This window comes from Poecile atricapillus, chromosome 13, assembly GCF_030490865.1.
Source record: "Poecile atricapillus isolate bPoeAtr1 chromosome 13, bPoeAtr1.hap1, whole genome shotgun sequence".
Classification (NCBI taxonomy): Eukaryota; Metazoa; Chordata; class Aves; order Passeriformes; family Paridae; genus Poecile; species Poecile atricapillus.
Window position 1 is genome coordinate 14620229 of NC_081261.1, and position 27520 is coordinate 14647748.

The window sequence follows — 27520 nt, forward strand, 5'->3', positions numbered from 1 at the left end:
CAGGTAATTTTTTTGCCATATTACCTAATAATTAATATTTTCTAGCAGGACTTTAAAAAATCAATCCACATACTCAACTTCTAGTCACTGAAGAAATGTTTTTCCAAGCAGGATTTTTGTTTCTCCAAGTTATTCCCTAACACGGTTCCAAATGCTGAGCAGAACAATGTCAGATTTCCAGGAGAGGGACTCTGCACACACCTGAGGGAGAGCTCAGTGCAAAGAGACAGTCAGAACCACAAAAATGCAGAATTTAAGCCCCAGCTGCTCTCTCCTGACTCTGTAACTTGGTGTATTTAGAGCACGGACTCTGCTCAGCAACGTAAGACAGCGCTTTTTGATTTTTATTTTTTTGCTTTTTTTATTGTCTGACTTTAGGGGTTTTTTTTGGTTGGGTGGGGTTTGTTTCACCAGTCAGCAGAAGTTCCAAAGGCCTGCATTTCTTCCCAGGGGTTTATAATGATGGCCTTTGGTGCCAGTTTTGATTTCAGGCAGTTAAGCAATGTGTGCTCGCAGAGTTTCCAGCACCGCAGAGCTGCAGGAGATGTCCCAGCCCAGGGATAACTCACCCTGGAACTGCTGCAGGATCAGGAATCTGGAGCAGGAATCCTCACCCAGCTCCTCTGGCCATCACTTAGCTTGGAAAAACCCAAAGTGCCGCAGTGGAATAAAACATCTGCCACAAAATCCTCTTCCAGGCTGGCAGATGCCAGTTCTGGCTCCTCTTGTCAGTTTATGGATCACTCTTTCATCCTCTAGTATTTTTTACAAGTGAAAGAAATGCTACCAGTTTTTCCCCACCTACACAAAATTCTGCAAAAAAGAGCCACAAGTCCCATAAAAAGTCTTTAAATGTGTTTTAGCAAGGGACAAGAGTTGACAATAAGCAAAAAAAAAACCACATTATCTATTCATTCAAGTACTCAGGTGCTTGGGGTAATTCAAAGGAATAAGAGTACTGCACATCAACTGTAATTTCTACATTTTCTCTTAGGAATTATAAAATGTATAACCCTATGAAATGTTAATCAATACTTTATTGCTCCAGTTTCAATAAGCATCATCAGTACATGGTAATAAGTGGGATGTATGGACTCAGGAGAAGTTACTGTGTAAAGTGTGTACTCAATTATTTCCAATCCCTTCAAAATAACAAAGTGGAGAATAATGTAATAATGAAGTAATTAAAGATAATTATACTATCTGGAATTATTTAAGATGCAGGGCTATGTGGTGATGTCTGTCTTCAGTCTATGAAAATATCAGAACTGAATTTGTCTTTTATTAAAAATATAAAATTAAAACAGAAAAACATTTTAAATATCTCATTTTTTCTTCAGAAATAAACCTTGCAAAAACTGAAGTGCTTGTCTCATCCATATAGTTCACAGTTACTTCACATATTACCTGTCCCTGACACAGCACTCTCCACAGCATAAATCATTTCTTTGGCCAACTAGCCGAGAACTCTAAACTAATTAATCTGCATACACAACTGTTAGATTTTGGAATTTTTGTTTTAATATTTTGTATACAAATGACTGCCAGAAAAACTCATAGAAACATTTTTTTGGGGGAAAAAGAAAACACTGCTGGAAAAAAACTTTTTGATTTACACATTCAAGTAAAAGTTTGTAACTTAATTAAATGAGTCAAGGTGACCCTTCCTGCAGATACTTTTAAGAAGTCCTTCCCTTCAGTGTCAGAGGGAAGTATCACCAGTATCATCATGCAATAAATAGTTTTGTATTTTCCATAGCTGGAGCTTTACCACAAGTTTCAAAATCATGAAATAATTGGTGTGGCCTATTTGAATCTTCACATAAAAACCTCATTTGTGACATGGGCACAGTGCTGCAGCAGCTTAAAACATGCCTGAAATTCAGCATAACCCAGTGGACATTAAGACAACATTTCCTTTTAACCACTTTTTTTTCTTTAAATAGTTGGGATTTTTCTGTAATTTAAATAGATTGCTGACATTGTAGTAACATTACCTTAGAGACTGTTTGGAAATAAATTCAAAAATTAAATCAAGATCATCAGATTAAGATGAGAAAGAGAACAAACCTTTTTCTGTAGCTGCAACCTGAAACTAAGTTAAAACATTTAAATTCAAAAGCAACGTTCTTAGATAAAGAGAGGTTGAGCCCTTCTCTCAGATTTTACCAGAGCTCAGAGCAGGCCAGTCCTGAAACGCCTCCTCCTGCAGGAAAACCTGGATCCTCCATCCTGCCAAGCCCACTTGAAACAGGAATTTGGGAAGGAAAACCCCGAGAACAGGAGCCATCTCTACCACGCTCCTTTTTCCTTTTTCCTGCTATTTTCAAACAGAATCTGGGCAGCACCTCTGCCTGTGTTACACAGGGACCCCTCCACAGCCTCCCACATCAGCCACTCTGCTTTCACTGGTTTTAAGCAGAGCAGAATGAAGACAAAAGGGATTTTCACATAAGGGATAAAGCAAGAAAGTTCCTCCCACAATAAGATGCAAGATGCAAAACCACTGAACACCACCAAGGCACATCCTGCCTCTGAAAAGGACATCAAAGTCAATGTTACAAGTGGATTCAAACAGCAAAATTTAGGGTGGGACACAGCTAAAATTTACTTTCCTCAGTAGCAGTTCATCAGTTCTGGCTCCTGATGACTTTCCAGGGTTGTGGGAGTTGAAAACCAATATCTCATACTCTAACATCCTGATGATGAGCACAGCCTTGCACCTCTTAGGCACAGGATCTTCCAGCACCCACAAAAATCCTCTCTACTAAATTTAATCTTTCATTCTGAATGGAGGAAGGACAAAGAAAGAAAAACTCCACAGTCTGGTATCCCATGCACAGTATCTGCCAAACCTTGAACCAGCTAAAAGCTTCCAAGCCCTAGCATTAAATACTGTAAATAACATATTGAACCACAGAATACTTCAGGTTGTAGGGGACCTCTGCAGTCATATGGTTCAACTTCCCACTCAAAACACAGCCAGTTAAATGTTGATGAGGTTAATATGCTCCATTCTTTCTTATATTGTATTGTATATATATTCTTATATTTCTGGCAAGAAAAACAGAAAAATCTCCTTCTACAGGAGAAAGAAACAAATGGGTTGGCTACCACAATACTAAATATGAAAACCTTAAAAAGCAGGCACATTATTGGGGAAAAAACTCCTAAAAACCCAGTGACTGCTGATCCAAGACAAGCCACTGACTATTTCTACAACTAATCCACCCAACCTGCTCAGATGAAGTCGATTGTGGAAATTTACTTAAGAAAAAAAACCTCAGTGACGTATCTAAACATTGCAGAATTTAAAAAGTGCAGTTTAAAGTTACACACAAGCATTGTCACAGGCCATGCAACACAGCAGCATCCCCAGCAGCCCTCTAGCTCCCGAATATTCACTGGGAGCTGCTAGAGCTTGCTTCTTTGTGAATATTGTATATTTTCATACATAAAAATCGCTTCCCCTCAGTTTTTAACTGTGTTAATCTTTCAGGTCACTGTACACTGGGGCTGAAAGTCTCAAGAGGAGCTCACCCTGGTGTTCTTCTTGCCAATCTGACACTCCAGCTCTGGAGCACACACACAAAAAATGCCTTGCAAAGTCTCTGCTAACTGAACTCCTCCCTCATTTTCAGGCCAAGGCCAGAGTCAAGCCAGAGGATAAGTCCCCAACTTTTCCATATTTTATGATACACTCAATGTGCCCTAAAGGAAGAGGGGAATCCTGTTCCCCTTTCCATTTCATCCTTCAGAAAGGAAGGACTCTCTCAAATGAATTGAGGTGAAAAAACCAGACTGGCAATAAATAAGTCTCAACTTTTAAAGGTATATCATTTACACTTTCCATAAAGCTGTATTTATTTACAAACCTTAACTACAAAGTGAAAAACAATCTAGCTGATATTTTTGCCAAGTTTGACACCCGACACATGGCCTGTTGTAAGCCACAGCTATCCACAGGCCAACCCAGCAACTGGCCCTTTGTTCGTGTGCTTATTTAAACACAATGAAATGGGTCTACCTCATTAAAGAGCACTTGGAATAAGCTCCAGCTGCAAGGGAGTGAGGTGGTCCTCATTTTTAAAAACCAGCAATGCCATTTGGGGGAAAAAAAGAGTAACAAGCAGCAAAAAAAAAAAAATTCCCTTCAAGCAATTGAAATAGCAGTTTTGAAGGTAAAATAGTGCAAAACCCGAGGCCAGTAAAAAGAAACATTGTTTTCCTTTGAAGTTCACCACCAACTGGGGCAAGTGGCATGTTGCATTCCCCAGGCTTATGGGAAATTTGTTTTCTGTCCTGTCAGGAAGAAAATACCATGGTCCCTCTGGAGCCTGTAATTACTGATGCATGTAAATTACACTTTATCAAAATACTCCACGAATGTTGCCTGGAAAGTCAAAACTGAGCAGCCCACCTGAGCAATGTCAGCCTAACTCTGCTCCTGTCAGGGCTGGTGGGAAACACCATGGCCAACACCAGAACAGCCTCACTGAGATCCTGGCTCACACAGGGATGTGCCATCGTGTCCTCCCAACAAACCCAGCAAAGGACACAGATTTGGGGCTTTATTGCATCCCTGGGTACCATCCTGGGATGGTGTTTCCAGGGCAGCCCTTGGCAAGCTTTCCACACAGCAGCAGCAGCATGAGTGAGGCCCCTGGAGCCAAGGAAGGGAAGGTGTTTAAGTGAACCTGCTACAGAGCAGCGAGTTCTGGGATCAAATAACACCAAGGATCTGCAAAAGCTGCCACTTCTGCAGAAAAAGTCCCAGTAAAAACCCAGCTCAATGCACCATCAGCTCTGCTCCCAGTAAGCGATTCCACGGTGTGGGGTTAATCGAGCAATTATTGGGGAAAAGTAAAGCAGGGCAGCACAAACTCAAGGTGAAAAAAACCAAAATTCCATGCAGTGCTTTTGAAGATACAGTCACTTTGTGCTTGGTGTAAAGAAACCAGTTTGGGGCTCAGAGCCTGAATGTCCCAGTGCACTCAGCAGCCTCTTCACTCCCAAAAGGACAGCGAGGCAGGGCTGACCCAGGGCTGTCAGAATGTACAGGGAGCTCTGCTCCTGTGCCTGTGTGGCAGGATTCAAGATTATTCTCTCAACAAAAGAAACTAACTGCATAAGCACGATGTTTGGGCTCATATCAGATGCTTTTCTTGTCAGCATTTTTCCGCTCACAGTTCACCGAGCGCTGATGTTGTACCACGCACGGAAACCATTCAAAACATTAAACTTAACATTCCTTCATAGATCAACAGAAATGCAGTAAATTCACATCAGCTGTTTCCTGAAGAAAACATTTCATAGATGTCTTTAGCAACAGCCCATCGGGGAGTTTAACAGAGCAAAGCAAAAGGTAGGTACTTAATTTCAAATGTGCTTCAGTCAATTTTCTCAATAGTATTTGCATTTTCATTGCAGAAAATCTCAACATTCAACAGTGGCAATTACTCTATATTTGAATAATGTCACTAAATTCTGAAGTATTATATAAGGGAAACATTAAAAATCAGCTCATGGACTTCATGTAACACATGGTGCCATAACCTTTTGTTTTCAGTGCGCTGCAGAGTGAAGAAATAAAAGCAGTTCAAAGGCACACCTTGTACAACATCCTTGCCTTACTCATGAGAGCAAGATGATGATAAACCACCCTTTCCAATCTATTCTCGTAGCAACATAACATTTAATGATTTGCATGGGTTATTTTAATTTTCTCTCATGAATATTTTCTACCCTTGTAAGTTTTACAGCGCAGTCTGCACTGGGGACGTGGAGCTGTGTCAGGCTCCAGATCAAATCCCCTGCTTCAGCTTCTGACCCTCCTGACAGGCACACACACGCCCCAGGCTACAATCCCATGGCTCTCCCAACTGCAGGGACTGGAATCAAAATGAAATCCTGGATCATTTATGACTCTATTTCAAAAGCAAACCTAGTGCATTTAAAAGTAATAGCAGCTTTCATTTTCGTGTCTGAAATACTTTAAACAGGCATAGCCTGTTACCCCTGTGAAACACATGGAAAAGCTCCAGAAAGCCTGACTTAAGCTTCCCGTTGTACACATTGCAGAGCTCAAGAAGAAAACCAAATGATAATTCAGACAAGGAAGTTTTTGGCCTTGCATTGTTTTACCCACCAAACCCTGATCTCATGGGGCTCTCTGGCTGGGGCAATAAATCTCTGTAGGTAAATCAGGGTTCTGCTGCCATGAAACAAACAGGAGAGCTGAAATCAGAAAACTGCTGATAGGAAATGGCCTTTTCTTTTTAAAGACACTGATGAAAATCAAGACCTCATGTACAGCACTTTTAATTTAACCCTCATTAGTATCTCTACACCAATGATCATGTCCCCAACTTATCCACGCACACACTAAAAGAAATTCTCATTATCTGCAACGTATTTCCAAAGTATTTGAAAGGACTTTTACAAGACGATGAATGTAAACTCATCTTTGGCCTCAGGATGACAGTCTATTATGGAAAGCAGCAGAAATATTTACATTATCATTATGATATTTTTCCTGTTGCGTAGATGAGATGTCTGCACTTCGGGTCATCAGTTCAATCTGTTCCTACATTCACTTTGTGTGAGGAGACTGCCTCAGTGTGAAAATAATGCCAAATGGATTCTAATCTGTTCACCAAAGAGAAAAGAGAGTTATATTCACTCTGCGTTGTCTCCACGTTGCAGAAATGACAATTTACAAGTGAATTTCCCACTCTAACCATGGACAAGAATCCAGCAGCTCAGAAGCACTGAACACTCAGAACATTTTTCAGCTCCTTTCAGAGCAGGGCTGAAGGGGAAAGGCAAAAAAACATTCACATATGAACTGATTAAAAGGAAGTTTTCAAACAAGAAAAGCAATACCCACATAGCAATACACTGTGATGTGCTGACATTTGCTGACTTGCTCTAATGGCAAGGCCAAAAAAAGCCACAGTAACAAAGCAAATGCAATAAATCTGACCCTGACAAACCTCGAGCTGCACAGATTACCAGGGTTATCCAGTTTCCGGAAAAGAAACTGCCTATAAACCATCAGGTTGGAATCCCCAGTAATAATATACCTGTGATATAACCTAATTAATCTCCAGCTGCAAGCTCCACAGCCACTCAATCCTCCAGCCAGCCTGAAAGCAGCCCCTGAGTGCTGCAGACAAACCCACCCTGCAGAGGCCACCAGCAGCATCAGCTCCCTGGCCCTGCCAGCACCACAAATCAAACCCCAGGAACCAGAACCCAGCACTGCAGGGAGCTACAGAGCTTGGGCTGCTGCTCACAGAAACAAAAAAAAAGCCCAAATTCTGAAGACTAATCTAAGAAAACAGCAAGCCAATAATGCCCACCCACAACTGTTGTGTTTTGAGACATAACAGCCCCGGTAAGCAGAAGCTGAGTCTCTGTTTTCACCCCATTTCAAGTCCTCACTCTGAAGACAGAAGTTGAAGGCAGTCAATAAGGACACATTTCAGAGCTGGCAGAGCACACACAGCCACCCTGGGACCCAGGGGTGCAGCTCTCCAGGTGGGGACAGAGCCCCCATCCAGCTGCCCTTGCTGGGACTCACTCAAAGCAGCAGCAGATTCTGCAGAAGTTCAGAAAAGCCTAATTTTGCAAAGCACCTCCAGGGTGTTCTCAAAAAGAATCCACTCTGATGGGAATTAATGCCTAATTGTGAGCACACAATGAATTTGTCAGTATTCCTTGTTTGATACTAAGAATAAGGCAAATTTTAAGAAGCATCAGAAACTACTTACAAGGGCTCTGTTGATTCAAAATCATGGACTGGTCTTAATAAGTTCACAAGGCTGCTATTGGTGTTGGCATTTTGCAGTTCAGGACTGCTTTGAGCAGCCTGTTAAAGTATATTAACAGTATTTTTAATGTGTTATCTCCAAGCCATGTGATTTGAAACCAGAATATATCTGAGAGTGCTTTAAAAACCCCAACATTCAGGAAAACAGACACCCAGCAGAATGGCTAAGGCTACCAAATAATTAAATGGCAAATTAATCCCACTAATTTGGAGTCTCCTGATTTCTTGAGCTGAATATCAATGAAAAGACATCACCCTTAAAGTAGCAAAGGAAAAAAAAACATTGGAAATGCAAGGCAGTAGTTACTCAGCTGAGTAAAACAACTTCTTTCCAAAGCAGACTTAATCTGCATGTGTGGCATTTCTTCTGGAAATGTATAACCCTTTGCCACAAACTCCCTTAAATAGCTTTGCAATAAGATGACCTGATCACAGAAGTTGGCAGTAGAACCCTCTTTAGAAGGGAGACGCCACTAAAACCCAGCAGTAATTTTCACAAAAAAAATCCACCCTTTCTTCCCCAGTCGTGCCTGTTTCCCTTAAGAGGGGAAACAAGACATCTGCACACCATCATTTCAAATAATCAATTTCACACAGGGGAAGAAGCAGTGCTGAGGAGAAAGCCTTCTGGCTTTTCAACATGTTCTCCTTTGTTTTCTACTCTCAAAATACAAATAATAAATTAAAAAAATCTTTCATATTTTTAATTATTCTTCTGCACTAATTTTGACAGAAGAAGATCCTTAGACTCTTCATATAAAATTGGTGTGCACTTGTATTAAAAAAATAAATGGTTAAATACATTATTTACAAGCAGAGCCCAAAAGAAGACCTAGAATGACTTCAGCTTGATAAATGGTGTAAATGTCATCCAGCTATCTGCAGCACAAGCCCCTGACCTAATGCACATCTTTCCCAAGCCAGAAGTGCACCCCAGAGACCAGCAAACACTTACTGTAATTATTTACTGTCTTCTGAAAAGACCTGCTGTGATCTATACCCAGTAAAACTACAATTATTGGATGTGGATAAAACCACAAAAACACCCTGTTACAAGCCCATGCTCTTTTGTCATGGCAACACCGTAACTCAAACTCCTGCAACAATTGAATTGCCAGGATCCTGCTTTAATGGGAAGCGATAATGGAGCTCTGAGGCAGCAATCTGGGAAAGCTTTCTTTCTAGAAAGGGAACAAACAGAGAAATAAAGAGGACACTGAGAAAATTTATGATCTGGTTGCTTTTCCAAGCACAGCTTCTAATGACACCCAGAAGATGAAAGAGGCTGAATTGGAGCAGGAGTGGTGGTGTGATGCTCTGAGCTGGCTGAGGATGGGGCTGCAGAGGAGGGTTTACAAGTGACGCTTCTCAGGGAGCTTCCAGCAGCAAATCCTGGGCAAATCACAGCCATGTGCAACAATCCCCTGGCTACAATAAACATCTGAGCCACACAGAGGAAAGCTGGCATTGGGAATATCTGACACACTTGTCCAGTTCCAGGCAGGAGGCTCCCACTCACCTGGGCCAACACCTGCCTGCAGCACAGCAGTGTCCCACAGGAAGGTGAGAATATCTTCAGATTTATGTCTAACCAGGGCAGCTTCTTAAGTAAAGCACTAACTAAATAGTTCCAGCTGCTCCTACCAGGAATTATCCAAGGAAACTACTCACACAAAATCAAATAGACACACTGATACCATAGGGAAGTGGACAAGTCAAGGAAAGAGATGGCAAATAGCAAGTTCTGAAAATGTAACACTGCCCTGCTGTGATTTCGCTGTCAATAAAGTTAATATCCCCGAGTCAGGTCTGGTTTGCCTGTGACAGTCACAGGTGAGGGATCTCTCCCTGCTCTTATCTCACCCCACAAGCCTTTCATTACATTTTCTCTCCCTGCCCAGCAGAGAAGAGCAGTGACAGAGCAGCTTTGGGCACCAGTGACCTGCCAGGGTCAGCCCAGCACACAACCTCAGCCGTTCTGTGACTGCTAAAACTGAATATTGCCTCTTTTTAAGGCTACTCACAGAGTTTGCACTGTGTGCTGCAAGTACTTACTCACTATTTTACCCATCTATCAATCAACTTTCAAAACATTCCACTAGATAAGAAATGAGCATCCCACTGATGCAGCTCTGACAAATCTCACAGTGCTACAAATACTCACACCAATGTTAACAACAAGCAACTCGTTCCAGAATGGCAGTTCCTGATACTGAGAGGAAATGCCATTTTATTACAACAAACAACTTGTCTACAACGTCTCCACTCTGCTGATTGTGCTACATCAGCCTGCTTTAGAAAGAATTATAAATTAATATGATAAAACTTTGGGATATCGTGACTATCATGAAAATTTAAACACGGAGATATTTGGTACACTCAGCCATGGATCCAAACTGACCCAGTGCAGGATCACAGGGCTCTGCTCCCACACTAAAACACTCAGTTTTGGAATAAAATCTAGATTCTGATACTACTCCAAAAAGTAACCAAATTCATTTCAGAGTCTAATGGATTGCTTCCATCTATCCTGATATTTTGTATCACATTTCAGTACCTACATTTCCAGAGCCTGGTTTGCTCACTCAAGTGACAACTAAGACAGTTCATTAAAAGTAAATAGACCCAACAAATGGTCCATGGCTATAAATTTGGTAGAGGCATTAATTCTCACTGCAAGACTGGAGTTTAGAGCACTTCTAAGAGGTTGTTTTTTTCACACACACAAAGGAACTTTACCATGACTACTTAGCAGCTAGCCTGAGGTATAGAGGCCTCAACAATGAAACAAATAGATTCTTACCTGACAGGGTGTTTGTGGGAAAATGAGCTTGTTTCCCCCTTTTGTTTTCAAAGATAAATATCTCATGGATCCCTAGTACACCTGTTTTTTTAGTGAAAAGCAGATGCACCACAATCATTTTAAACACCAGCTTTGCACACAGGGGAAACAGGATTCCAGCAGGCACAAATCTTATCTTACACCCTTTGCAGATAAATTTCATGAGTTGTTTTGGATATAAGAAAATAACTGCCTTAGAAACAAAACCTAGTTTTATATCTGCTAAATTACATGTTTCATTTTATTATACTTTTTCTGTGCATTTCATCACCTGTATTAAAAATACCTGTTCCTTTACGGATAAATATTAGTAAGTATTAAAAAAAAAAAAATCATGGTTTTATTCCTCAATTTATTCAAAATGTCTTTTCTTTGATTCAGTTTTGTCATTAAAAGTGCCTGTATTTTGAATTATTAGATAATTATCCCAGATAAACCAGTTCAGAAGCTTTAAAACCTAGGCAGTGAAGGCAACAGAGCAATGAGAAACATTTCCACTAGAGAATCCAATCAAGGGCTCATTCACCATCCAACTTCAACTTCAAACCCTTATCTAAACCAAAGCAAACAAAACCCATGAGTCTCAAAGCCACTCTTTCTAGAAGAAAAGGCTCAAAGCCTTATGAGAAACTGGTTTTGTGGGACGCCTCACATTCCATTTAAGGTTTATTTCACTATATATATTCCTGCTTTTAATATCAACCAGATGTGACAAGGAAGCCTAAGCAGCCCTGTAAAAGATGCAAGGATATCCTGAAGCTCAGAATTTAGGAGAGGCTTGGAGAAAAAAGCAAAGGTACCTGGAGTTGAAGTGAGGGTTGAGGATGCATAATGTGAGAAGCATTCTAAATTCAATTTCAGTAGTTCTCAGAAGGTGGATTTCAGTGGAAATGCACTGTACATGACCTGGTGCCACACAGGGAATCCATCAGGGACAGCAGCACTGCTGTCCCCAACCAAGGGCACGTGGAACAGCACGAGAGCCCCCAGGTTTGTGTGGCAGCTTTTCAAGCACATCATCGACATGAAACCATGTCCTACACTCTGATTCACAGCAGGGCTGAAGGGATTCTGCTGATATCCATCTACAGAAACTAAGCTGGCTCCTCCAGTAAAGTCCCAGGTTTCTGCCAGGCTGACAGAACACTGAGAAAAGCCCTCAGTTGTTTTTTCAGCCTTTAACTACTCCTGAAACATTAACAGGTCTTCCCTGAAACCCTCCAGCGCACAAAATTCCTGCACGTTTAAGCAGCTCAGTCACTCCATCTCCACCAAATTTTATTCATGATAACAAAAATACTCAATTTTCACACTCTGATCAAGCTACCAAACTTAAAATGTCATCTTTCTATTTAGTTTGATCTTTAAAAAAGTCGAGTTTGTACCTTCACTGACAAATCCATGGACTGTTGCATTCACTGCATGCCTGCTGGAGAGGACAGCTTCAGAATCACAGAATTCTATTTCCTCCATGGACAACACTAGGAGCTCTTCATTCCAATGAATAAAACCAAATCTTACAAATTGGACACACAGCACTGAAATATTTAGTTCTTGAAAATTTTGCATTGTTTGAGCTGTAGCAAGCTCACACAATTAAAATATTTGACTTTTGGGCTTTCTACTTTATGAGGATTATAATTATTAAGAAGAAAATAACCAAGTAACATCTGAGTAACTCAGAGTCAGGAGTTGGAAAATATGGCAGCAGAAGTACTACAGCTCTACCATAGAAAATTAAAATTAAACATTATCTACACCTTCTAATGTTCATTTGAATTCACTCCTCGTAAATTCCACAGAATCTACCTCACCCCTGCATCAGCCTGCCATACTGATTTTTGTTTCACTGCTTTTTTATGCCCTTTCATCACTTTCTCAGCTCTGCTTTCTCCTGGAGAGGCTGGGCCAGAGCAGCTGCAGGGAGGAATGCAGGCACCACTGCCCCTCCACTGGAGCATCTGAGCCAGCCCAGAGCAGAGGGGCTCTGCTGCATTCAGACAAGTCAGAACAGAAGCAAGAACAGCTCTGAATCTACCAGCAGTGGGACCAAGACAGCAACATGAAACAATAGAGAGCAACCATGGAGATGTGTGGCTGCTGTTTTTATAAATTCTAGTAGGAAGCAAACTTTTCATTCCTATCCCATGACAAAAACATGCAACCAAACTACACTTGGAACTGCAAGAGTTCACTTGAGCTAAGATTTATTTGCTTATAATACACACTCTATTTATATAACACTTGTATCTTCAAAAGAAAAAGCCAGTTTCTTCTGACAAACAGTGCTGAAGTGATCTAGCTAATGCACTGCTCAACAGTCAGCAAGGCTGAATGAATGTCAGTGAATAAAGACAAATGTTCTGACAGCATCCGGAGGGAGGCAATACAGAACACGGAATCCAGATTAATCATTCCATTCTATGTAACTTTATTACAATCTTTATATTCTAAAAGCAAAGTGATTGCCCTTGCTGTTAAGGGCTATAATGTATCATGATTACAGGACCTACTGAAGAACACTCTGTGGTACTGAGCAGCCTCAGCCACTCTCAGTTCAGCTCTCAGTGGGAGAGGACAGATGCACACCAGTTATCAACACACACAGCATTCCACTGAAACCACAGATTACCACTGAGCTCCTCTCATGATATCCAGGTACAATGAGACACTCACAGAGCAATTTTCAACAAGTTAAGCTGGAATTTGTAGAGATCCAGGTAAACTCTATAAAAGCTTTACTCTTGAAAGCATCATCATATCCTTACACAACCAACCCATGTAAATCAACTCTTCTAACAGGTAAATACAACTGGAACCTTCCAGAGACCAGATAAAGGTATCTGCAACTATGTCCCAGCTCACAGTTCATACTCAAGCAGAATTTCAAAATGCAAAATTTCAAAACCATGCAAAGAACATTAGGAAATTCAACCAAATTGTTCCCCTCAAGCAAATCCGTTCAGCAAACATATCCTAGTGAATTCAAAAGTCACAACAAAGCTTGCAAAACGAGTCCAACAAAGATTTTTCCACTCAGATTTTAACAATAAAAGACAGCTACAGCTTATATATTAAAAAAAAAATTACAGCTGCTGAATAATGGTGTTGACTTGTACAGTTTTTCATGAGTGAGTTTGGACAACACAGAAAGTTTGTTAGAAAATTTCTCCAAAATATCAATATCACTTGTTGCACAGCACTGTTCTGTTTGCCTCTTGTAAACATAAACCAAGATCCTACTTCTTTAAAGTCATCTGATTCCAAAATTAATCTGTGCTATCACCACGTGGTTTGTATTTCCACAAGAAGAAAAATTCACTGCACTGTCTAAATGGTTTGTTTGGCTGCCCACTGATGCATTAAAACAATTATAAAAACTCCACATGAATAGAGAACTTTTTCAGCCACCCTGTAATAACTTCACAATTTCACTAACCAAATCACAAGTCTTAGTATCTGATCTTCCATAAACAAACTCAAGCATTAAAAGAGCAGTTTTTCCAAATTTCAAAAAGCCAGTCTGGATCATGAGTGTAACTTTGGCAGGATCCAGAAAATTATTTCAAACAGTTTTTGACTTCTCCTTTAAAAAGGCAGATGACTTTTTTTGATGGTAACTATGCAGGCACCTGCTCATCCATTTCATTTCTATATATTTTAAAAAATATGTATTTTGTACATCATCCAGTTATTGTTTTAACAACACCCTCTCCCTCCCCCCACCAAGAGCAAATAATGCCAAGTTCATGATATCCTTCTCTTGCTGTTGAAATGGGCCTTGATTCCATCTGAACATTTTATAACAGTTTTCATACTTCAAGGAAAAAAACTGTTTCCCTCTCCATAATTTCTGCTCTTCCTGCCTGATGAGGCAGCAGCCATAACTTTGCTGATCTATCTGGCAAAGCCTTGACTTACTTGAAAAGATAATTTTCCAACCTAAAGAATTTATAGCTATTTTAAAGTAAGTATATGCACTCTCTCTTTGTGGACATCTAGCCTGAACCAGATACCTGAACCTGACACTTTCCATGGTTTCTGTAGCTCTACAGAGTTCAAAATCAGTCACCTTGACATCATCCTGCTGAATACATGAGGAACAGAAAATTTTTGTGGTTTCTCCTCCCTCTGATATTTATGCTCTACCAAATTACAACTGCACACAAGCAAACATAACACATCCCCCAAAAAACCCTTACTAACTGGCAGCTTAATATCACAGAAATTAAACCTCTCACCGCAGTCAAAACACAAACATGTGAATCTGCACAATAAGGAACACAAAATAGAAACACACCACAGAAAAATAAATCAGATTATACTTACAGCCTAGTTAACTTCTGTGTGTTCTGAAAAAGCAGCTCAGGAAGAACTTGCAATTTATTCTTGTTCAGACGACTAAACAGAATAAAAAAAAAGAACAGATTAGGTTTTCTTCCAATTGAAGTTTATTTTATTATGCATAAACCCATGAAGCTCCCATTGTACTAAACCTGATGCTATGAACTTGCCTTGTGCATTTTACTCATGCAGGAGCCAAGCTGTGTCATTTGTACAGCACCTGCCCACACCCACGAGGTGGGGAGTCAAGGGACAGGCACCACCAGGTTTTCATATGGATGAATACACAAACAGAACTTTTAAATTTTCCTCTGGATATCTACTGAGAATCATACACTCATCTCACTCTGCCTCAAGAGCAGCTACTGGCTGGAATCTGGATTTTCATTCTCAAAAAAAATGCAGGCACAGTAAATTCAGTAACTTGACCAACCAAGATTATTCCCAAATTAACTATTATTTCTGTAGTATACATATTTTATTTTTTTTTGCAAGAATTTTCTTGAAACTTCACTTGGAAAACCTGAGCACTGTTGTAGAAAATATGAACATATGGGTAACCAGATGACTACATGGTAATTTGAAATAGAATATTAATCCTGAAGATTCTTCCAGGAACATTTTAGAGAACAGATTAGTGTTTATACATTAGTCCCTTTTACTCTCTCACTCTATGAGTTTTACTCTGGTGACAACTTGCCAGTTTTTAGAAAACAACCATTCTAAGCTATTCCAGCCCTGTAACTATAAAAAGCATGAGGCTCCTCTCCATAAAATATGTGACAGCCCTGCAAAATCTAAAAGCAGCTCTGCTTGTAAGACACAATTCTTGTTCTTAATTCTTTTTCAATGAAAAGTCACCTGCTCTCACAGTGCTAATGAATGCTGTTTGCATAAGGAGCTGACCTGAGCTAATTACAAACAAGCCCACTGTGTAAAGGGGAAGCTGAGCTGTCCTTGAAGTTCACACATGAGCCTGACTTTGTGCCCCTTTGTTCCCAACCCATCCTCCAGGTTATCTTTGAGAGCATTTCTATTTCTGCTGAAGTTTTGATCTCCAAAGACACCTGGACCTTTTACAGACCCACTGCCACTTAGCACCCCATATCTGCTCCCCAGTTTTCCTGCACACTGAGCAATTTCACTATCAGAATTCAAGAATTTTTGGAATTGAAAGGCCTTCCTGAGATCAAACTAACATTGTGGAGTTTCATGTGGCAGAGTTTTCACATGGCCACCATATGAACAAGTCTTGTGAGATAAAGGGGTGATGGAGGAGAGGGGATTTTAACTTCTCTTTCTGACACCTAGAACAGATCAAAGGCTGTCCCTGCAAGCTCACAGAGCACTGTGCATTACACACAGCACATGAGAACCAATGTTTGTATCTGCTGAAGTTATTTCCTGAAGCTTTTACTCCATGACATTTCTGAGATAAATGAACAAAACAGCAAATGAAACTTTAAAGAATATGAGTGATGCTACTTTTGCTTTTGAGACAATACATGGGAAGATTTGAAACTGGATTCCCTTACACCCACGTGACATTTCACAATTTCATACCTAGGTAAACAATCTTATTTAATTCAAGGTTGATGGTGATGTGCTACTTAGCCCTCATCAGAGTCATTACTTCAGTTAATCATGTTTACTTTTTAGAATAACAGGATGAAATATAACCAAAAAACCGACTTATTATTCAGGGCTTAGCACTCCTCATCCATCCTCCTTCACCAAGGCCACCAGTGCTCATTGAGAAACACTGAACAAAATCAACTTATTTATCATCCAAAATGCAAGAGTGCCAGTGAAGTGCATCTATTACACATGGTGTCAAATGTTTATTCCTGCATCTGATTATCATTTCAGATCTCACAATGTACACATAATTACACACTGGCAACCCAAAGTCATCCGACTCATCTCAAAGCAACATCCCAGCAATGTGTTTTAAGGATATCCTTTTCTCTACTTGCAAGGATTTCACAAATGCTGGGCTTATGCTTATTGTTTTAAGCCAAAGAAACTAATCAAAATCAGGTGAAATTTCTAGAACATGAGGTTTCACACCAACAAGCAGACAAGAAAATGTATGTAGTAACAAGAAATTGTATCTCCAGGTTAGCAAGCTTCATCCTCAGAAGTCAAACATTTACAACTTGCAGTGACACAAACAACCCAGAGGGAAAAAAAAAAACCCTTAACCTCGAGGTTTTTTCTCTAATTTACTATTAAATTAGTCCAGAAGATTTAACATTTTAAATTATTTCCTATTATTTGTATGGGCCAACACTCTCCTACCTGTGATAGCAAAAGCACCAAGCTCTCAGCTGCCCTTTTTAACTCTCTAAAGCATTTTAACATCCCAGCCTGAAGTTCCCTCCATATCAATTTTCTTTCAAACATTTTATGAAGTAACATCCACACAAGGCCCCTTGCAAAGCTCACACTGTGACCTGCTCTTCACCAGCACTAAACATTTTGTACGTGTCTAAATGTACTTAATATTTTTAATATGATATTGTTTTAAATGAAATTCTTTTTACACTGCAGCAAAAAGAAAACTGAATTTGTGTATCAAGGCCAAGAACTCAATGAAATTCTGCCTTTGCTTTAATTTATGTAAACTTTATTCTCCAACTCCCCCATGCACAGATTCCATCCTCCAGAAGCTTCAGGTGAGCTTTGTGTCTGCCACAAGCCAGAGCTCGCAGCTCTCTAACCCCAGGGGTTTTGTTACTAATTGATAATGAAGGAAATTAATGCAGCACCAAACACTTGAAGACAAGTGTCTGTCCATGTCTTGTTCCAAGCTGTGGGACTCTCCAAACCTTCCACCATTTCCTAAGATTTATTTCAAGTTTAAACTTCTGCCAAAAGTCATTTTTTTCATAGTTTGATTCTCAGGGGAACTAAGGGAATGAACAGGAGGTTGTTCCTGTCGAACATCAGCTACTGTATCATAACTTCTACTGCAATACTTACTGAAATGTAAGACTAGATCACCTCATAGAAACTCAGACATACCTGATGTAGGGTACATTTAACATGCTCATATTTATTATGTGTCAGAAAGCCACCAATAGCCTTGGAAGAAAATCCGAATTACAACCCTTATTTCCCTTCCTGGGCTTGAGAGAAAGGCCATTAACAAAGTTCTTGATACAGAAGTATCAAAGTACCAGACAGGATGTTTTTAAATTCCAAAAAAAAGAGACAGAGAAGTGTTTAAAGATTATTTAATGAAAAGACCAAATGTTCTGAATGGTCATTTATAAGCACTGTTTCCTCTAGTTTGACAAAGAGGAGCCAAACACAGATGAAATGCAGTGGAAGAGTTCCTAACACATCATTTGACAAGAACTGAAGTTTATCCTCACCCATCAGCATCAGTTCTAGGACAGAGGGAAATTTCCAGTGCAAGGGAACATTAGGAAAGCCAGCACAGGGATGGAGCTGTGCCTCAGCAGAGGTGCAAAGCACATTGAGGATCTGCTGGGCTGCAGCCCCTTCCCACACCAAATGATCCTAAGAGAGCAACAGAAATGCCCCTTGCTTGCCTTGCCCCATTACCAGCTCATTACTGCATAAATCTTAACCCTGTCAGCTGTTCAACTTTAATTACAACAGTACTTCTGATTTTATAAAAAGTCTCTTGGAAATGGTGAAGCCATACAACAGTGAAATAAAAATAGTCTGCAACAAGCTCATAAACAAAATGAGCCAGAATCTTGTAAAATTATTCTCTGGACATTGTTCCTGGGACTGTGCTTTATCAACAAATATAGATATTCCTGATTTTAAATTAGTGACTTAAAATAGAAATCTAGAAATAGAAACAACATCAGGATATACCTGGAAAATGCATTTAAATCCAAGAGAGTTTTGCAGCTGTAACTGGCTACATCATGGAGGAATGGCAGGTCAGCTTTGTGAATCTCAACAGTAGACTATAATTAAAAAAAATCATTATCAAATCTCTGGGACTGTTCAGACTGGGAATGCCACCTGGGAAGCAGCACAAAAAGAAACCCTCAGAACTGGGCTCAGTCTGGGAACACAGCAGCCCTGCAGCCAGGTACACCCAGGGGCAGGGAGGAATCTGGGGCACAGAGCCAGGCAAGATCTGCTCCACATTATTTGACCTGGGACTGCTGGATGGGAATGCAGCTGCTCAGTCTCCAATGTATTCCAAACTGGATGCTTTACAGCTAATAAGACCTGCAAAGTATTCCGGGAATCCGGAGCACTGGGCAGAATGATGCATAATCATCTAATGCCACGCCACAGATTAGCTCCAGTGCTGGATCAGAAGCAGCTCTGGATGTGCACAGCATGGAGCCCAGACTAATAAAGCCTCCTGGAAGCTGAAGAACTGTGTAGAGAGGCTCTCCAGGAGTCATATCAGCTCTGGCAATACCTGCATTGAGTCAAATTTATTAACTCTGATTAGACACATGCTGGCTGTGCAGTCAGCAATCTGCACACACTGCAGCTCCCTCCATCTTCCAGACTCCTTTAACCACTGCTATGCACAGGAAACAGAACTTGGCATGTTCTGCTCTGGGAGTCTGCTCCTCAGGTGCCCAGGAGGGACCCAAAGAGCTGACACAAGCTTTGTGTGAGCTCCAAGTGCACACAAAGCCCTCGATGTGCAAACCAAGGGGCTCCAGAGCTCCATCCATCCCCTCCAGGGCACGCACAGAGCCCACCTGAGCAGGGCACTGCTCTCCCACAGAGCTCACATTCACCCTGGCTCTGCTGGAAGATTAAAGAGAGCTACAAACAAGCTAAAAGCCCATACTTCTGCAGGAATTCAGTGCAAAAGTCAAATATTGCTACTTTTGAAATTATTATATATCACTGGTATATTCTTAATAATGGCTGCTTACTAATTATTAATACTGGATGTTGACTTCTATTCTCATATAGAATTAGTACATAAATGTCTGTACTTCACAGCTTTATCATGTTACAAATTGCATTTTCTTTCTTTAGAACTCAAATGGCCTAAAATGCAGACTTAGAGAATTTGTGACCTTTCTAAGCCCATCCATACAGTGCTGCCCTCTGGTTTGTGATGTTTTCTTTAGAGCAGCCCCACACAGCATCAAACCCACTGTTCCAACACTGGACAAACACTTCCTCTCACCTCCCAAAAGTATTTTGCTCACACATATACATAAACAAGTGCCAGTTTCTCCCCTCCTCAGCTCCCTCAGCCTGCTGCCCAACTGGGGGTTCTGTGTCCTGAAGGCAAAGGGATAGAGGGAAACAACCTCTGTGTCAATCACACAATATCAAGGGCCCTTAAAAAAACAATGGAGAAGTTATTAACTGTGAAATTCCTGCCTTCCTGGCTCCAAGCAGGCTAATCATATTCCTTCCTCTGTCTGAAGCTGGGATAGGAGAGAAACTTAACTATTAAGATTCCCCTGATTATTAAAACATGAAGTGAAAAACAACAATTGAAGCCTGGAAATAAAAAATGCTACAGGACTAGAGAAAGATTGAGATGTTTATCAAGATCATTCACTGAAACAAATGGAGCAAAAGATCTACACTTTAAAAAGGTTATTTTACAATTAATTATAATTTTTATCTATTCCTTTTCTCCTGGATAACTTCTGGGTGAGTAAAAAACCCTCAATATTGGTAGAAAAATTTTCAATTTATTCTTAAGACAGAAGTCATCTTTTCCTGGAGGAGAAACCTTCTGATTGCAGCTGCATCCCTCATGTTCACATCACTGGAGGGGTCACATCCAGTTCTGGTTCTGTTGTCTCATGGAGCTCCACTCACAATAAGAGCAAAGAGGAGCTAAATTTAATCTCTGTTGAAGGCATGATCAGCATGGATGGCAAAGAACAAAATGCATATGGAAGCAGAACTAGAACACTGCTCAACTTGCAGCTATTTTAATCTTTTTTCAGGAGGAATCTAAACCAGATTCTTTGCTACTGCAAATTGGAGGAGAAGATATTCCAGCAATCCTGCAGTGTTAAACATGCAGAACACCCCCTCCTTCTCAGGACTAATATCACCAGGGCAAGGCTTTAGAAGGTTCAGAAATCAAATAAACAGGTAAAAAGAACAATTAAAATATCAGACTTCTTCAGTTCTTATACAATTAATTCGGATAATTTGAAAAAGCTTCAGTGCAGTCACAGTCCTTGATTTCTCATTCATTTTTATGGAAGGTGTACAAGGAGAGGGTCTGAGAAGCAACACTAACAGATCACACCAAATGTAATTGTAGCCATTATTTTGAGACAGCATTTTCAGCTTCATGCTTTGTTCTCACAGCTGCAGGACAACTTTACTCTGAGTAAGAAACAAGTCAGAGAAAACCCAAACCCCCTTTTCTGCAAAGTTTCAGTGAGCTGATGCCCACTCACTGCACAAGAAATTTCCTCCTTCAGTCCCTTCAGAGAGACACGTGCCTGCTTCCATGGACTATGGAATCAGTAAGAAAGCCCAGTGTAAAAAGCAATGCAAGTATTATTTATTCAAACTTGGCAAACTGTGCAGTTTTCCAATATAATTTGATTTCTCATTATGCCACTGACTCAGTTTGAAAATTTTGAACACTGTAACATCTTCAAAATGGCAAATATTCAAAGCCTGAGAAGAAATCACCAAATTTACATGGCTATGGAGGAAAAATGCAAAGGACTTGGCTCTGCTAGATAATCTCACACCAAAAATCCCTTCTGCACATCTTTGTTTTTCATTTAAAATGTCTTGCAGTATTACACTAACTAATATTACTCAACACAATCCACCCAGAAGTTTAAGCTGATACACAGGCTCTGACTTAAACCTGATGGTTTCATTATTGTCTCCAAATAGAGCAATTATCCAGTTTTAGCCCCACAAACGTGTGTGATACCCATCAGCCTCCAAATCCTGTCTGCCTTTCTACTGAGCATTGCCAGCTTTGACCCAAACCAAAGCACTTCATATTTTTCATGAAATAAATAGCACTCAGCTCCTTTCCACACAAGTTCAACAACTTTCAAGTTCAACATCTATATTCACATCATTGCCTATTACACAGTTCATTCTCCACCAGAAAAATCAAAACTACAGAGCTTTCATATTTTTTAAATGGGTAGCTTTAAAGGAGCAGTTCTGCTACTTCAGCCTTTAATATCCAGAAATTATCCAAGTAACTTTGGGTGCACTCCCCAGCCTGGCCATTTATTTTATTTCACACTCAAAACATCTGGGTCTCTCTCTTTGCAATAAGCAAGGTCCCTTTTTCTCTTTTGTTGTCAAGAGCTCTATGGCATCGTCCTTGGAGATGTGGCTCAGGGAACACAACACAGCTGAAGGAGTTCCTACAAGTTACTTTCAGCAAGAAGTGGTTACATCAGAAGCTTGGGCAGAACCAATAAGCAATAAAAATGACTTAATGCATAAAAGACTCAAACAGAAGAGTTACTGAACTCCAAGGAGTAACTAAGTTTTTCTTTGGAAGCACTGGCTTGGGAAGCAGGAACAGGAGCACAGCCAATTGCCTGCAATGGTTTCACCAGAAAATCCTATCAGAGGCAAGAAATACGTTGTGATCATTAATGTAACTTCTCCTTTGCTCCGTATCACTTCCTCTTCCTAAGGAAAAACAGCCAAGATGCAGCACCCAGTAAAAAAAGCCCAACCTTATCCATTACTTTCTGTCATCACCTCTTTATATTACTGCCCTAGGAAATAAAGCCAGACGATCTATAATGGAATTTCAATAAGGGCACAAGGAGGAAGCCCAGGACAATCATATTACAGGATTATGGTGTGGGATAAATTAACTTCTTTATCCATGTGATGTGTTATTTCAGAAGCTTTTACAGAAAACTGGGAGAGATACCACTGCAGGTTGCTAAGGGACCATTTTTTGAAGGAAAACTGTTTATAATAGTTATAACTTTGAGATCCCTTATTACAAACTTAGCAGGCTGGGTGGTCCTGGTTCACATTTTCAAAGCTGCCACAAGTAATAACCTTTATTACCAGCTTCTCATTAGACTGAGAAAGATTATCTCCTCTCTCTCAGAAGTGCAGAGTACATGTCTGTGCATTTCAGCAGCACAGGAACTGTGCCCCCATAACACTTCATATCCTTCATTATTAGAATCCAGCTTTTCTTTTTTTCCTAAGTATCTCCTCATATGAAAAAATTTGACATTAGGATGGAGAACAGAACTACACAGATGGTCTCTGGCTAGGAACAAACTAATAATAAGGAAAGCAGGAGGAACAAATCTCAATTTTTCCCAAAGCCAACATGAAAAAAATCCAAATGTCCTAATTACATTCCTGTGATCACCAAAAACTGCAATCAATACATTAAACAGACCAGAAATGGACAGAAACCTTAGTACCAACCTAAGTGAAGATGAAAATAGTGTCAGAGTGTTTATTAATCTCAACAGCAACGGCAAGAAAATCCTTTAAATCCAGAAGAAGCAATCAGAGGTGCCCAGTCTCAACACAGCACCAAGAACAGAACTGCTGAGTTACACACATGCAGTACAGTAGCTTATACCTGCCTGCAAGAAGACTTTAATGTACAATAATTAACAATTTCTTTTAAGTATCATTCAAAGAAGCCAAAACAGCCTGATTCATAAACCCTCATGCAGAGATGGCTTCTGCTGAAGCTGCTTCTCAGTTTCTGAAAACCTTTTAGAAAGTTCTCCTATTTCAACTCTGAAAAAATTAGGAACTCACACTTTGTAACTTCAAAACATTCATACAGAATGATAAAAACAGGGTTACCTTTACATTACTCCATTGACTATTGTGGAAAGACCAGGAACATAATCCAAGGAATGTAATCTACTGGAGTACCCCTAAATACCCATAACTTTTAATATTTCATCAATTTTTGGAAAGATAGTACCATAGACATGACTAAACCATTTTTTTACACCAGTGTGTAATCTCTCCAGATCAGGGCTGAAAGCCTATGAAGAAAGGAAAAAGTAAATTTTAGCATTCACATCTCCAAGCCATGCTTGACAAGCCTTTAAAGTTTATATTATTTCCAGAAGTCATATATTGCTGTGAACTATCAGCAAGAAAACTTCTAAGTACAACTATTATTGTCATTTTTAGCAGAAGAAACAGAACCCTGTTCCTGTTTGAATAAGGCAACACCAGCCCTGCTCCCCACAGCATCCATATATAGTAAGGAATGCTCGGGGCACTGTGGTGCTCCTTCTCCCAGGGATCTGTGCCAAGCAGAACCAGGAAAAAAGGAAGACTTGCAGGGTCATCTCCAGCTGAAATCAAATTGGATGCTTAAAAAAGGGTCCATCCTCCCAAGCCAGTGGAATGACCATTAGGAAATGATAAAGTGGCACAAAGAGCGCACTTGAGTCCAATCTGACAACCAAAAAGCAGCAAGGCTTATTCAAACAGATCAAATAGAAACAGCTCTCAACTGCTCTGTCAGCAGGGGGATTTACCTATCACAACTCAGCCAAAGGACATCATCTCCTGAGGAAGCCACCAGGGTCACCAGCCACAAAATCCACCTTGTCTGAAAGCTGAGAGTGCCCAATTTCTGTGATCGTTCTGCTGATCCACTTCCACTTTCCCCAGAAGGTTTTCAAATGCAGGGGTCAGTTGTTCTGAAGTGTTTCCAGCAGTTCCCATTTCCCTCCTCTATCCCTGATATACTACAGGACATCTATTCCACTCAGAGTTACCAAATACAACCACGAAAATGTACATGGAACATCTGTAACAGCTGCATGAACCCTAAAATCCTCTCTTTTTTGGGGGATCCTCATACTAGAACACCTTGACACAAGCAGAAAGATCCAGAGGAGAGATTTACCTCCAAGGAGCTGAGAACATGACACTAACACAAAGTTAACCATCAGCCAGCATGGACTGGTTTATTCTGTTCCATGTGGAAGGAAGGTGCAGTTCAACAGGCACAGCTAAAATGAAGTTGTGCCACAGGAAAAGCAAAATCAAGACTGTACTGGTCTGATCTATGCCAGGGAGACTGCAAGACCTCCATATTCACATATTCTCCAAGAACAAAAGGAGGTTAAGTGCTTTGAATTCATCATTGTTTCACTCAGGAGCAGGATTATTTAAGCACTGCTGTGCTCGACAGCATGAAATTCAGCCAACACTTTGGGTATTTCTGGGACAGCAAGCAGCATAATCCTTCTAATATGAGGAAGCTCAAAGAAGCAAAACCCTTTTGATGAAATTATTTAAGCTAAATAAAGTTCACCCAAATAATTCCAGACCACTGATGCAGCAGTTCTTACCCAACAGTAACACAGACACTTAAGCATTTCCTACAGATCTGGAAAAAAATGACTGCTAAATCCTTAAGTGTTTTGCTTAAGCAAACATCCTCATAAATCTTCAGCAAGTACAAAAAAAAAAACCTGCTAAAATCAAACAAACAAGCCACAGAAAAGAATGTTTAAAAGCTCTGCTGTAATGTCCAGTGCTGATCAGCCATTCCAAGTGAATTATGGCTACACTGCAGTGGAAATGTCCTTATTCCACTTGCTCTGTAACCGCTGCTTTCGGAAGCTCGAGAATCCTGTGGTTACAGAACCTCTTGTCTGCATAAACGAGACCCAAATTTGTTTTTCCATGAGTTCTTGTGGGTCAGTGACCTATTACAAAAACGTTTTTGATGAAATCAGGTTCGTTTATTTTCATGTTGTTAAAATAAACCTCGTTGTTTTGTGGCCCTGGTCAGAGGTACTAATGCAAACCAAACCCTCTCACTGAAGCATTGCATCCTGCTCCTCATCACTGCCCTCAGCCTCCCCTGCTCTTTTCCTGTGTTTGGACTCCTCCTGTGCTGCCCTATTGACAGAGCTGCTAATGGCTTCCCTTGGAAAAGAGGGGCCAACTTCTAATTTATTTTTTTTTTTTATTATTTTTTTTATAATGTTTGTAAAAGAAATAAAAGCTTTGCTCTTGGACCAGCCATAACCAAGAGCTTGGCTGTCCAGCAGTGGCTGAGTAATGTATAATAATATAATTGTATAACTATATGATTATGTGCTGCAGACAGAGCAAACCATGAGATTTGATGGTATTAGAGCCCTCTAGGAGTCCACAGGACATTAACACAGTGATTAGGAACTGTCACTTTTCCAACAGCACATAACCTATTAGAAAATACCACCTCTACACATCTTCAAGGAAGAAATGCTTTCTTAAAACTATTTCATTCACTGAATAGTCCCCAAAGAGTAAAGAAGTGACAGCTACTGTATCATTTTAAAATGTATTTCAACGAGAGTCCCATAAAAATGAAGACAGATGAAGAGTTCTTGGACAAAACTCATGGACAAGGAGGAGTGGGAGGGATTCATCTTTGAACAAATTTATAATTGACATGGCTTAATTTTTTTATTTTTTTTTTTTTTGTGGTGGTGGTTTTTTTTGTGTGTTTTTTTGGTTGGTTGGTTTTGGGGTTTTTTATGTTTGGGGTTTTTTTTTGCAAAATAAAGATGGTCCAAAGCAGCAGGCAGTGCAGGGGACTCAGAAAGCATCAGCTGATTGAGGTTCTCTGGCTCCTTTTTCACCTGTTTATTCCGTTTTAGCACCAGATTTCATGGACAAGCCCTACCCCTTGCAAGGTACTCATCAATAGTAGAAGAATGAAGTTTTTACAGAATGTTTGTGCCCCTCACATCAGTTCCAATGAAGTGTCTGGGGTGCAGGAACACACACTATCACACCCACAGCTGACACAGGCAGAGCAAGTTTTGCCAGGCTGATTTCCTCCCCAGGGGCTGGCTGAAGTGTATCACTCACATTCAATCTGTCAATATCAAATTTTACTATTTTATCCTTTTATTTGTAGACACACACACTCCCCCATATAGATCCACAGGAGCTACTCTGGCCTCGTTACTGGTTTTGTCCTGTGTGATTCTAAAGGTAAAATACTGACCACACAGCTCAGCAATCCACCATTTGAATCCTGCATAGCAGCTTCCATCACATCTCATGAATAAAATTTGTATTTATTATTTTATCTTCTTGCAATAATTCACATTCCTCAGGGAAGCCACTGATTTTGCCTGGGTTTTGTTAAGCAAGTCTTACAAGAAAAAGGAATTCCTTACTGGTGAGCTGACAGGTCTCCTGTAAAGTCAGATATCCAGCATGAGCTCCTGCAGGGGCGATGGGCAGCTGGAAATCCATGAAATACCTCTGCTCCAGGCAGGGTAAAACAGCAGGGCTTGCCAAAGCACCTCAGCCCTCTCCGTGGAAAGGACAGCACATCCCTGACACTTAAAAGCTGTTCAGCTAGTTCAGCAGGGGCAGAATTGGATTTGGAAAAGGGAGGAAGTTCAGTTTCTTGCAAAAGGTGAAAACAGGCAAATCTCCATTTCTGGCACTGACTGGCAGCCCAGCCAGCTCCACATCTCATTTCCAGCAGTGCTGATTTGCAGCTGCACACAGGGCAAGGATGGATCATCCTTCCCCTACACCTCTGCCAG

At 40.4% G+C, this 27520-nt stretch overlaps 1 protein-coding gene across 3 annotated transcripts in view; it reads right to left on the reverse strand.

Moving 5' to 3' along the window:
- The window catches only part of SLIT3 (slit guidance ligand 3), a 468211-nt gene that overhangs the window by 411769 nt on the left and 28922 nt on the right, over positions 1–27520 (reverse strand). For all 3 annotated transcript variants that reach the window (XM_058848842.1, XM_058848841.1, XM_058848843.1), the window contains exon 5: positions 15006–15077. In XM_058848842.1, the coding sequence (XP_058704825.1) occupies positions 15006–15077 (72 nt within the window). The remainder of the gene's footprint in view (positions 1–15005; positions 15078–27520) is intronic.